General features: G+C 37.2%; 2 protein-coding genes across 2 annotated transcripts; one reads left to right on the top strand and one right to left on the bottom strand.

Moving 5' to 3' along the window:
- Positions 1–1,960: 1,960 nt before the first annotated feature.
- On the bottom strand, positions 1,961–6,087 carry LOC149389178 (lipase 1). Its single transcript, XM_089624533.1, has 9 exons — positions 5,771–6,087; positions 5,140–5,244; positions 4,767–4,907; positions 3,814–3,924; positions 3,579–3,722; positions 3,441–3,481; positions 3,274–3,350; positions 3,111–3,206; positions 1,961–2,509 (listed from the first exon to the last, which is right to left on the bottom strand). The coding sequence occupies exons 1-9, from the start codon at positions 5,903–5,905 to the stop codon at positions 2,181–2,183; spliced, it is 1,179 nt and encodes a 392-aa protein (XP_089480659.1). The 5' UTR covers positions 5,906–6,087; the 3' UTR covers positions 1,961–2,180.
- Positions 6,088–8,810: 2,723 nt separating this feature from the next.
- Positions 8,811–12,434, top strand: MTK (S-methyl-5-thioribose kinase). Its single transcript, XM_089623820.1, has 6 exons — positions 8,811–9,083; positions 9,450–9,759; positions 10,680–10,854; positions 10,936–11,137; positions 11,556–11,770; positions 11,884–12,434. Exons 1-6 carry the CDS (start codon positions 8,898–8,900, stop codon positions 12,050–12,052), a joined length of 1,257 nt encoding a protein of 418 aa, XP_089479946.1. The 5' UTR covers positions 8,811–8,897; the 3' UTR covers positions 12,053–12,434.
- Positions 12,435–13,970: the final 1,536 nt, after the last annotated feature.

Here is a 13,970-nt window from a genome sequence, read left to right as displayed (position 1 = left end):
ATCTTGTGCCTGCTACACCTATATGAATGTGATAAGTAACAAGTAGGTGTTTCGTACTAAGCTCATGTCAGATGGTTCTCTCGATAAGCTCAAAGCTCGGCTAGTGGTAAGGGGTTTCAACAAAATGCTGGAATTGATTACTTCGACACATTCGGTCTGGTGGCTAAACACTCAATCATTCGGATTCTGTTCTCTTAAGCTACTACTTTTGGGTGGCCAGTTCAGTAGGTTAATGTAAACAATGCCTTCTTGAATGGCTTGTTCTTAGAAACTGTGATCATGACTCAACCAAAAGGATTCAAAGATCCCACCAAACCAGATCATGTATGTTACTTAAAGAAAGCGCTTTATGGTCTTAAGCATGCACCACATGCCTAGTTCGAGAAGTTAAAGCTTGCTCTACATGGTCTGGGATTTCGTGGTTCTACCTTAGATTAATCTCTTTTTTATAGAGGGAGTGATACTGATCTCATCCTGCTCCTGGTTTATGTGGACGACATGCTAATCATAAGTGGCAATGTGTCTGTTTTTGCAAAGTGTTGTGACAAACCTCAACTCTCAATTTTCCTTGAAAGATCTTGGTGCAGTTAACTTTTTTAGACTTTGAGGTTGTTAAGATTGGCTCATGCTATCTCTTGACACAGTGCAAATACACCTCTGACTTGCTTGCCAAGACTGCTATGCTAGGTTCTACACCTTGACCAACTCCGATGTGTCAAAGAAAAAAGCTCCCGGTTGATGGGGGTGATGTCTTGGACCAACACTCGGCTTTATCGCATTGTAAAAGGAGCTTTGCAGTATTTAACCCTTACAAGGCCTGACATTGCCTATTCTGTAAATCGGTTAAGACAATTCTTGAAGGCACCTACTACAGAACACTTGTCTGCTTGCAAAAGACTCCTACACTATCAAAGTGGAACTCTCAATCAGGGACTTCAGTTCTCTCAGCCAAGCCCTATATATGCACTAAGCATTGTGTGTTTCTCTGATGTTGACTGGGTTGGCTCGATAGATGACAGACGTAGCACCACATGGTATTGTGTGTACCTGGGAATTAGCTTGATAAACTGGTGTTCATGAAAGCAAATAGTGGTCTCTAGATCTAGCTGTGAAGCTGAGTATAGAGCAGCTATAGAAGCAACTTCATATTTTGTTTGGATTCGGAGTCTGCTTAGTGGAAGCATCAAGTCAACCAATTCTTTGGTGTGATCATGTGGAAGCTACGTATTTGGCCTCAAACCCTTTATTTCATACGCCCACTAAACACATCGAAGTCGATGTGTATTTTGTTAGAGACATGTGATGGCCAAAGAGCTTGAAATCCGGTATGTTCCTACTGAAGATCAAATCGCCGATGTGTCACAAAGGCTCTGTCAATACCGAGATTTCGTTGCTTGCGTGACAAGTTAATCTCAGCGATGTATATGTGTTTCTCACATTCATCGCCCAGCTTAACTTGAAGGGGGCTGTTACGACGAAGTTCATCATGTTGTTCTGTAATCTACTTAGTCATTTTACTGTTTGTAGTCGTTTACGTATTTTGTATGGCAAATCTATAAAAGATTGCCTTTGATGTAATTTCAAACTAAGATCGAATAATACAATCATTCAATCCAAACAGATCCTCTCTCTCTCTCTCTCACCTAAATAGTTTATGAGATAAAGAGATGCCATGACAAATCCAAACAACACAAAGTCCTCTGCTAAGTCCAAGCGGTTTAAGTTGCGTTTAGAGTGTGTGTGTGGTTGTTTTTTTTTTATTTTTTTATTTTAGAACTCTATTTCTTGTATTTTTTCTCATTAATAGCATTGATGAAAATTATCTTTCAAAAAGAGTAAAATAATAAATATTATCAATCACGTGATCACTATATGTCGTCGGGTAAAATTCATCACGTGATGGTCAATATAGCAAATTAAGTTTCTTAAAAGATTTCAAGTTTCAAGAGGAGTAAAATAATAGATGTATAATAATAACCAACATTAATATTCAGCTAATATTCTATGTAATGGCAGCAAATAAAATTCAGTTAATGTAATATAGCTCGATGAGGGATCACAACAGGAAACGCTTTATAAGGGATGGAAGATCGCTATCATATCACCACACTCTTTTCAATGACGTATATTATATGTACATTTCCCACAATAACCATAAGACAAATTTTTATTTTAGTTCATCACTTCTTCAAACTGGTAGATTTTCCTCTTGATCTAAAAAAGCTAATCATATGTTCATAAACATCTTCCTTTGCATTTACGCTCACAATGAAGTCCATGTGGCCATAGTTTTCGAGGTAAAGCAGCTCCGGAGAGGACTTCAATTCCTTGAGTGTGTGTTTCACGTCCGACGTGTCCGCTAAAGCGTCGGTGCCACCATAAGCCATCCACATCGGCAATGACTTACGTATTTTTCCGAGATCAAATACGGGAGGTTTCACGTGGCTGTATATTGCCAAGTTTTTAAGAATTCCATAGTCATACATGGAAAAAGTACCCTTACGAATCACTGCCCAACCAAACCAAGAATAAGAGCTTGTAAAAATGCAGAGGATATTGTCAACAAAAGGCCTTTTACTGAAAATAGTTCATAAGAATAACATTTTGGACAGTAAACAATTTTTGGAGCAAACTGGTCATCAAATTATTCATTTAGTAGCATTTTAGTCTTTTTCATTACGATGAAATAATAAATATTTATTCGAAACAATTCAACATCTAAACAACTTAAACGTGTAATTCCAAATTTCAAAAACTTGTTTATAATTTTGAAAGTATCATTAAGACAAAATCTTACTCTAAACACCTAAAATTGTTTCTACTTTTTTTATAGTGTTTTAAGGGCCAGAATATACTTTTAATTAGTTTGTTTCATAGAATTAACAACTTACTTAAGTTTGTAAATAATGTTTTAAGTTGTTTAGGTGTTGAAATTCATTTAAAAAAAAAAAGAAAAAAAAGAAAGACCTTTTAGAAAAAAACCAAAATGATTCAATCAATTGTTGATGACCATTTAGCTCTTAAAATTGATTTACAGGCCACTCGCATGATGATTAATTTGTCTAAAAAAAGCCTTAACAGAAATATGAGGTATATGTAGAGAGGGGTACTTTGGAAAAGATGGTGCAGGTTCTTTGCAGATGAGGCATGTGGTTCATAACTAAGGTAAAAGTCCACGCGCGAGTCATTGAAGCAACAGTTCTCCCCTGAAATTTATTCATGAAGTTAAGAGGTAAGTGATGATAAATACGGTTTGACAGCAAGAAACTTAACCTGTTATAGCTGAAAGCAGATCACTGCAGTCTAAGTGACCATCACATATGGACTCCAAAAGGTTTGTACCCCAATCACTGAGAATGTCACACGTAACAACTCACCAAAATGTGTACCAACAAATACCAAGTACATATCCATAAAATTCCAGCATGATTTGAACAAACCTTTTGAAGTTAATTTGATGAAATCCCATGGCCAGAGCCATCTGTTGAAACAATAGACAACTCAGACGGGTCATTTATTTCTCGCACAGAGACTAGTGTATGTAACTAATAAGACCAGTCTGAGCAGAACAGGATTACCTGATCGATATGCATAGTGACCATTTCAAGTACAAAGCGAGAGGTTACATGGTCCAAGTATGATATCGGACAAAGAAAACCAGCGGCTTCAACCAGATCTGCTATATCTGGCTGGGTTAGAGCGGCAAGAGTCATTATGGTCCCCTGGAAAAAAAAAAGAACAAGTGTTTATGGAAACAGAAATATAAAATTGCCATTAAAATTAAAAGAAAGCACACGGAGAAGAGGGAAACACCTGTGAATGGCCAACAACAATGACTTTGGAGTTTGTTACGGAATTGATGTAGCGGATCATTGCTGCGAGATCGTATAGAGCCAACTCCTGCCAACTCCAATCCCAAAATTCCTGTGGATGACAGTTATGCCAGTTCATTGAATGCACGAAAACCAGACCAAAGATAGAATCTTGTTACCATGCAAAAAGCATTTTGGCAACCAATGAAAGTTATGCAACAAGTAAAAGTTCAAAAAAGTGGGAGCTCCTATATTCCTAATGTCTTATTCAAACAGAATTCAAGTATGCTTTTGTTTACATGCATCTTTGGTTTTGTTATACTCCCCTCTAATTTCTCTCCTCTATCCAACCAAGATTCAGTGAGTTCGTACGTTTAATTTTTCCTTTCTCTTTTCCCCCTCATTCCCCAGGATTAAGCTCCTTAAGATATCAACTTAGCCGTAGCATCACAAGTTTCTTTCACAATAAATTACAGTAGCAAACTAGCGTTAGCCAGTTCAATTCGTGATTTACTTTTCGTCAGAACACCCCAGTAATCTGCCATCTTATATTCCTAGCTATACAATGAGGTACGTGGTAAGAGCCACGGTAATTCCTAGCTAAAAATGATAATAAAATAAAAGATAAACAGGTATTCGAGAAACTTTCCCTAGTTTTCACTCAAAACCTGCGTATATTTTTGTTCCTCTCCTTGGTTGAGTTAACTAACATATAGTATCTATTTACAATAACGTCCCCTACGTTTTTAACAGTGCGTTAGGTAAAGTGGGGAATCTAAATGGTCTAACCAAGCCTTCCACTATGTACAACAACCAAGACTTTTTAATTAAACTCATTTACGATTTTAGCTAGACAAACAAAAATAACAAATGTTTCAAACTTTCGTGACAGAGACACCAGATCTGACCTTATTACCGCAAAGGGTTAATCGTAGTGCACAAAAAAGGGTGTACCTTATCTTTTACAGAGAGTGATATGTGTTGGCGACTCCAACGTGTACCACGAACATTTCCTACCCAGACATCAAATCCCCGATCTGCAAGGATGAAGCCGAGCGATTCCTCTGGAGAATTCAAAAACCATGTATCACCCGCCTGTTTGGGATATGAACAGTGAGATCAGTCAAATCAGTGCCACCAAGTTGAACCAAATCAGACAGGAACAACCCATTCCCACCTTACCACCTTAAGAAACAGTACTGATATCTATTTTTGAAATGAACTCTTAGAACAATATTATATTTCTCAGCAAACTTCTTTCTATCTTTCTTTTTTCTTGGCTTACACACAATGCACGGAAAACAAAATTGGGAGTGAGTTTGCTCACCATAAAGAGTCCATGCTGAAGCAAAATTGGTGGACGTGGATTTTGACTCAAGTCCGAAGACCCCACTCGTTGCATACCCAGAATGAAACCATCATCTGTATGAGCCTAAATGAAGTAACAGAAACATCAAGTCAGTGCAAAATTTTATGCTGTGGTAAGAAATTCTCAGGCCAAAAAAAGGAATGGTAAAAAAAATTTAAAAAAAAATGACTAGATCATCAAAGCATAGCAGTGGACATATGACAAATTGTGCCTTTTTCTTCTTCTTCTTCTTTCTTTTTTTCGTAAAGTGAAGTAAAAAAAAAAAAATCAAATGTATCGTATAATAGACGACAGCAATGAAAATTCACGGACTAAATTCCGTGTCTTTATCTCTTTTTTCCCAAAAAAAAAAAAACTATTCCAGAGGATCTCTACCAAACTGTAACTCACCAACCAACCAATCCCAACGGGTCCACAAAATCACTACTCGTATTCACAATTCAGACAGAGATTATCAGAAACTAGTAGATACTACAACGAGTACGACTAGTAATTATGCTGATAATCATATCGAACAGTATTTTGACCTTTCGTCTAGTTACAGTTCGTACAGAGTCAAACATTACAGAGAGATAGACAGATAGAGAACCGTGTGTTCAGAGCAAGGATAGCCGTAGGGTCGAATGAGCTCGCCACAGAGAGTGACTTCCGGCGATGGGCGATCGAGTTCGGCGGCGATACGGGCGGCGAAGAGCGATATGAAGAAGATAGTTATCATCGCCATCGTCGACAAAGTCTTCTAATCGGAAGAGAATAGAAATAATAATACAATATTTAGTAGTTAGATAAGATCGTAGAAGTGGTTGGTCATAGGCTTGGCTGAGGAATTTGGGATTTTTTTTGTGGGAAAGGCTCTACTTAGCGTCACGCTTAGTTGATTATTTGATTGTTTTTTTGATCGGACGATATTATTGATTGTCATTATCAATTTTCATAACGACTACGCAAAGGATTTTTTTTTTTTTTTTTTTAGTTAAATCTTTTTCGAGCTTTTGTACATTACGTGCAAATGAAGCGCACACGCTCTTGAACTGTTTGCTTAATTATGAATAAATGACGTGTAAATTGTAATAATGGTGCAAATTCGGGTTACAAAATATATTTTCTGTTAATCGCATTTTTAAGTTGACACTTACAACCATCCATCCGTGATTTGATTTAAGGTCAGACTCTATGACCGCATATAAGTTAGGGTGTGGCGAAGTTTTCTATTTTCGTCGTCCTTACATCGTCGGAAAGAAGTTTATGGTTTCTCGTCACTTCGCTAATAATCAACCTGAGTGTTCTTCGTGTTTTTTCACGTGTTCGCGTTCTTCAGGTTTGTTGTGTTTTTCGTGTTCGTCGTGTTCTTCGTGTTTTTTACCTGAAAATCAAACATGAACTAGGGGCGCGAAGGGTTTTTCTCCCGAGGCGCGCTCCGACACTCAACATTAGTCAATGTGAGAGATTTTATCTCATCTCTAGATAGTAGAGAGGAAATATTTCTCTAATGAGATAAAAAGACAGATGTTTTTCAAGTCAAGAGAGACAGAGGTTTTTCAAGTCAAGAGAGACTTACCTTGAGCGTAAGTTGATAGGGGTATCTATAGTGCACTTGAGGCTTACGAGGAGGTATACTTGTGTCTTAGAGACATGTGGATCGATATATGGTTGTGATATGGGACTTGGCGATATGCACATTTGCGGCAGCTTCGAGTTTGGTGGCTTAATGGGTTGGCGGCATGTGGGTTGGCGATACACTTGAGTTGGGCGCGTCATCTGGTTGAAGGCAACATCAGGTTAGCGGAAAGGCTCATTTTGTGCCAAAAATGGATTGGAGGCAAAACTTGTTTAGTGACCAAAATGGGTTGGAGGCAAGACTTGAAGTGGCAAAAATGGGTTGACGGCAAAGCTTGTTTTATGGCTAAAATGAGTTGGAGGCAATACTTGTTTAGTGGCCAAAATGAGCTGAAGAAAAAGCTTGTTTTGTGGCCAAAATAGGTTGTTGACAATGGATGTTTAGTGGCCAAAATGGGTTGGCGACAAAGGCTCATTCGGTGACTAAAATGAGTTTAATGCAAAGCTCAAGTTGAAGGGGGAAGTTGAATTGAAGGCATGAGTCAGGTTGAAGGCAAGAGTCAGGTTGAAAGCGAAACTCGGGTTGAAGACAAGAGTCAGGTTGAAAGTGAAACTCGAGTTGAAGGCAATCGTCATGTTGAAGACCAAGCTCGGGTTGAAGGAGAAACTCGGGATAAAGACAAGTGTCAGGTTGAAGGTGAAACTCGAGTTGAAGGCAATCGTAAGTTGAAGACGAAATTTGGGTTGAAGGCAAACATTAGGTTGAAGGTGAAACTTGGGTTCCAATAGTTCTTGCCTGCGATTTTCTTTCAGAGTTGATACACGGTTTGTCCCGGGCACTTTATACGTGGAATATGACCTTGTATATGAGCTTGATATGTCTTTTTGCTCTTGAGGTGTCATTTTAGCTTGTGAAAATGACGGCATAACATTTTGTATTTAATATTTTTTAACTGGATAAAAATCAATCTTGGTTATTTTTTAATATAATTTTCTAAAATGTTTCATTTGGTTCGTCTAAATTTGTTTTTTTGCAAGTACTTTTAAATTTTCAATTTTTTCCTTGTGAACTTCCGTTTCGATTTGGTTAAATTTATGACCACTTTTTAAATGCAACATTCTATTCCAATAAAAGCCGGATTCTGATTTATTTGTTTCGTCCGAGCGTCTAACATTGTGCCAACATTAGTGTTTGTTATCGACGAAAATTGGACAACATGAAAAATTTCGGGCAGTTCGACTCAAGGCCAGACCAAGTGACCGTCCTCGAGCCGGGTTATATAAATCCACACATTTTTCAATGTTGTTATTTGTTGACATATATGTCAACAAATTCACAAACTTTCCAGTGTTGTTATTTGTTTTGTTGACATATATATTAATAAATTATGTAATTTGTTGACATGTCAACAAATTGTGTCATTTGTTTATATATATATATATCAACAAATCGTCAATAAACCCAAATTTGTTGACATAACCGAGACTAAGAGAATTAAAAAATTGGAAAAAGTAAAGAAATAAAAAAGGCAAAATGAATATAAAATATGAAAAATTGTATAAAATAGTCATTTAAAATTTATTGATTAGCAAAATAGTCAAAGTTTCAATTTTTCAGCAAAATAGTGAAATTTGCGTTTTCAAAATTTTTTTAACAGCAAAGTTTAAATTTTTTGATGATTATTAATGACAATTTATCACTTTCAAAAAAATTAATCTTTGGTTCAAATTTTTTTTGAAATCAACTTATGGCAAATTTTGACTATTTCACTAAATTAAGACAAATTTTAGCTATTTTGCAAATTCGTAACTTTAAATTAGTTATTTAACTGCATTAACCTATAAAATATTCTATCTATGTTTTAGTAGTAAAATTGTTCAAATATTTAATGATCGATTATGGATAATGACTTATTAAATGGTAATACTTTCGTTCATTTTCCCAAAAAAAAAAAGAATCCGGTTTGATCCACGCCCTCGTATCTCAGAGTCGCAGCCCATTGGCTGACCACGTTCAATGTACCACAACATTTTCTTTTTCCTTATATTAAAAAATGTAATCTCTTCCTGTTTCCTTTTCGTTATATCTTTCGCTTTATCATCCCATAGATCAAAATCAAACACGCACTTCCTCGTATCGTATCTCACTTCTCAGCTAGATGGCCTTCGCCGAATTCCGACCGTTGGATGAGAAATCACTGGTGGAGTATATCAAGGCCGTGCCTTCGCTGTCGTCGAAGCTCGGAAGCAACCTCGACGGTCTGATTATCAAGGAAGTCGGGGATGGTAACCTCAACTTCGTCTACATCGTCATCGCTTCCTCTGGTTCTCTCGTCATCAAGCAGGCGAGTTTTCTTTCTTCTTCATTTTCCCCTGTTTATCCCACTTGGTTGTATGATTTGACTTATAATGCGTCTGATTCAATCTAGAAGATACTTTATTTGGTTGTTAGGGAAATGAGGTTAATGAATAATGAGAAATGATAAGCCTTTGTCGTGTTTGATCGGCCGCTGAATCATGCTTGGCATTCTTCTCAATGATGAACTCTGAGTTAGTGAAGTATGTCATTTTTTTGGGTCTAAAAGCTTAGTAGTATTAAAAGATGATATCGAAATGACAAGAATACAAAAAAAAATCAAAACAAATGGAAAAAACCACAGGTAGAGAAGAGAAACTGATTATGAAGCTCATTCAGGTGTTTTTATTTTCAGGCTCTGCCGTATATCCGGTGCATAGGGGAGTCGTGGCCGATGACAAAGGAGCGAGCTTATTTCGAAGCCTCGGTGCTGAGAGAGCACGGTCGTTGGTGCCCCGATCACGTACCCGAAGTGTTCCACTTTGACCGGACCATGTCTCTGCTCGCGATGCGCTACTTGGAGCCTCCTCACATCATCCTGCGAAAAGGGCTGATCGCGGGGATCGAATACCCGTTGCTGGCCCAGCACATGTCGGACTACATGGCCACCACTTTGTTCCACACGTCCCTCCTCTATCGCACCACCACGGAGCACAAAAGTGCCGGTACGTTCGTGACTCGCCTTTTGGTTGCTTTTACGGAAGGAAATATATTGCGTTATAATGGGTCATTGGAGTCTATCAACCTCGTTGTGAATAGAAATATCTATTTCCGTTCTTAAATTACCCGAGACCCTATCTTATTTATGGTCTTTATGTTACTTTTTGCTTTGTTTTATTATGGTAGGAAAAAGGAGGCACATTTTTGTGATTTAATCTATTTACTCTTTTTGTCATAGGGTTTGTGAGAGAATTGAGTACGATAATTAGTTCAGCTCTTAAGTAGAGTAGTTGGACTGGAGGGAGAGATTGACATTCCTCTCGAATAGTATAATCATCAGGTTCATTATCAATAAAAGATTATATATACATTTGTATTCTTAATAATCCCAGGTCCTATCACTATCTAGGTTATTTGTATTCCATATTTATTTGATTGCATTCGAAACCTAGGTATGGTATTGTAAGTAGAGATCTATTAGTAAGTTCAGTTAAATAAGCTTAATGCTATAACTAATAGAGGAGTGATGGAAATGGGAGTTAAATATCAAACTAATACAAGGGTGATCGCCTTTGGAAGAAAACAAGCCTTGTGTCATATTTTGTTTTCTATTTCTATGTCAATGTATTACAGATGATCTTATCAGATTAGTCATTAGAGATGTTTTGAATGATAATATGTAGCGTTTCGAAACCTATCTGCTCATAGTCTCTCCATGTAGGATAGGTTTTGATTCAGAGGTCAGAGAATGGCCATCAGCCATGTTGTCCAATCAGGACTGGGATTTAAAAAATTGAAATTATATGATATTTCATCCTCAAGTTACAATGTTAGGACTCCTTGAGCTCTTCAAACTGTGTTGGATATATGTGCTTCAAGATTTGGCATGAACTTATGTGCTGTACTTTTTTTTTTCCCTTCCCAGTTGCTGAGTTTTGCGCGAATGTTGAGATGTGCAGACTCACCGAGCAGGTTGTTTTCTCGGACCCGTACAAGGTCTCTGAATATAATCACTGGAATTCCCCTCATCTCGATCACGATGCTGAGGCTGTTCGGAATGATGATTCCTTGAAAGTTGAGATCGCCGATTTGAAGTCTAAGTTAGTAAAATCTTTTGTAAATAACTTGTGTGTGTTCAGTTTTTTTTATTGCCAAGCTAAAACCAAATTTCCTGTATTTAGGTTCTGTGAGAGATCGCAAGCCCTCATTCACGGTGATCTTCACACTGGTTCTGTGATGGTCACTCATGAATCAACTCAAGTTATTGACCCGGAATTTGGATTTTATGGGCCGATGGGTTTCGATATTGGTGCATTTCTTGGAAATCTTATTTTGGCTTACTTTGCACAAGATGGGCACGCTGATAGCGTCAATGACCGGAAAGTATGTTTAACTCTTAATTTCTTTTTGAATTATTAACTCTATTATTGTGTTATATACAATTTGATATCTCAGTTTGTTCCCTTCTTCTCTGAAGCCTCTTATTCTGTCATTTCACCCTTAAACTAAATTATCATTTGGATTTTAATCCCCGAGTCAAATAAGTACTTTAATGGACCTCGATGATATTTTTATATTTGTATACACACTTACAAGCTTTTGAAAACAAATTAAAACTTGGACAATTTTTTTTAGACAGATTCTTCTTGATAGAGCAAGAATATCTTAACATCTCAGTAAAAGCTATGAATGGAAAATGTCTAAAATACCGTTATGATGCGCACTCCCAGAATTTCTTTCATAATATATCAAGGCTCTCTTAGTTCTTGAGAAATAATCCTTAAAAACATTTGTGAAACAGAGATACAAAGAGTGGATTTTGAAGACACTGGAAGACACTTGGAATCTTTTTCAGAAGAAGTTCACCGCTCTCTGGGACGAACACAAGGATGGTTCCGGCGAGGCTTATCTCCCCGGAATATACAACGGCACCAAGGTTCGGGACCTTGCTAAAAAGAAATTTTTCGAAGGCTTGTTCCACGACTCTCTCGGATTCGGTGCTGCTAAAATGATAAGGTTAAGACTGGTTTACAAATATACTGCTATTGAATACAGAGATATTGGGACTGAATAACAACATTATTGATGCAGTTTTTTTTTTTTTTTTTTTTTTTAATTATTATTCTTAGGCGAATTGTGGGTGTGGCACATGTTGAGGACTTTGAGTCGATCGAGGATGCTACTAGACGAGCGAGTTGTGAGCGTCGGGCTCTTCAATTGGCGAAGCAGCTTCTCAAAGAAAGACGGAAGTTTCAAGATATCGCTGAAATTGTTTCAGTCGTTCGAAAATTCCAATAATTGCTCTAGTTCCAATGAGGATACGCTTGATGACTAGCTCACTATCGCTTGTTTCTTCAGTTTTAGAGAAAAAGGATGGCCGAAAGGTTTGGTTTGGTTTGCATTGAATAATAATATTATGGTTATCCATAATGAAACATACCTTCTCTTGACTCTGGTTTTGTTGGATTTGCTATTCATCCGATTTTTCGTTATTATCTTTATTTCCAGATAACTGTAATGTTTGTATAAGAGGAAAACGTAGAGTTAGCGGTGTTGAGTTTATGAGTTAATTATCAGGAGTTTTACATAAAACCCCCTGAAACGAGGACGTGCCATTTTGTTTGCAAGGTCATGACCCCTTTACAATTGTGAAAGAAGAACGCCTAAATTTCAACGGAAATAGTACACTGTTTCTACATACGTTTGCTTTCGCAAGTTACATGGACCAAACCCCCACAATTTTTCATTGCGGTGCGAACGGGTTTGCCCACAATAAGTTTTTCGCTTCCATTATTGACTATGCTGATTATTTAGAAGGACTTTTATGTAGAAGGACTTTTAGGTTTGACGTGAGATCAGCCCACCAAGCGTCTCTAAGAATCCAGGACCGGGGAAATACAAAACCATGGAGGATTGACTTCACCTTGGAGTGAGAGGTGGTGGGTATCAACGTGGTAACCAATGAGCAAAAGAGCACTTTGTACGCCAGCGTAATTTTCACATCGTCACCTTGTTCAGTACCACAATCTGGTACAAGGAGACAGTTGAGATTCAAGTTCAAGAGGCTCAGAAGTTTTAGGTGCAAGATCTGCCGAGCTAGGCTATGGAAACTGAATCATTTTGGTGATTTGTAACTTTAAATGTCAATAAAATTGGATAACGGTTGAATTGTTGAATTGATTTCGAGTTTTAGTATCTAGCTAAATTGATGTTGGGTATAAGTATTTGTGCTTAGGAGATTTTTGCCGAAATTTGTGCCAAGTCCAATTTGTGAAAGCCAATTCTAGAAAATTTTATGCAGTTCTCTAGAAAAGAATAATGTTGAAAATGTAGAATACTTTAGAGAATGATTTATAGCTATTAGATTAAGTTTATATTGGAAAATTCTTAATAATTGGTTTAGGAATGCCACTAGTATCACTAGAACAAATAAAAACATCCGTGTATATAAATAAGGATTATGTACACGAGTTTGGATCAAGCAAAAAATTATAAACACTCAATAATATAAAGTAGTCTTCCCTTTCCCAAATTCCACTCTCTCCTAAATATTGAATACTTTCTCCACCTACTCAAAATTTCCTTCCAACAAAGTGGTATCAAATATTGAAGATCCTTCTAAAGAAGGTGAATATCAATGTCCCCTTGCAAGTCCCTATGCTGACAAAGAGAAGCTACAATAATTAGAGTTTATGGATGGTGGCTCTCCTTGGAGCACACCGTGTGGGAAGTAGTCGAGAAATGCCACGCCAACCCGGAGAATGGAAGTAGTTTATATCAAACTCAAAAGGTTAGTTTGAGAGACTCTCAATGAAGAGTGACGAGAAGGCTCTCCATCTAATTTATGAAGGATTAGATGAAGCTTGGAAGAAGCTTCAAACCTATTACAAGGAATCCGATCAAGGCAAGAAGGTACATCTTCAAACTTTAAGAGGATAGTTTGAAGCCCTTCATATGTAAGAAAGTGAACTCGCTCCAATTACTTCTCTCCAAAGTTTTATGAAAATTACTAACAACCTAAAAAGAAACAGAGAGAAGTTGGATGATGTGAGAATATCATGGAGAAGATTCTTAGATCCGTGGATTCAAAGTTTTAGCATATTATCACTGTCATCGAAGAGAGGAAAGATTTGGAGCCCATTATAATGGAGAAACTTCTTGGGTCAATCCAAACTTAAGAAGAAAATAAAAAGAAGAAGGAAGATATCGTAGATTA

This window comes from Urtica dioica, chromosome 8 (assembly GCF_054948205.1).
Source record: "Urtica dioica subsp. dioica isolate 48M chromosome 8, U.dioica_male_clone48M_v1_H2, whole genome shotgun sequence".
Classification (NCBI taxonomy): domain Eukaryota; kingdom Viridiplantae; phylum Streptophyta; class Magnoliopsida; order Rosales; family Urticaceae; genus Urtica; species Urtica dioica.
Note: the sequence above shows the minus strand (reverse complement) of the source record. Positions and strands in the feature narration are given on the sequence as shown.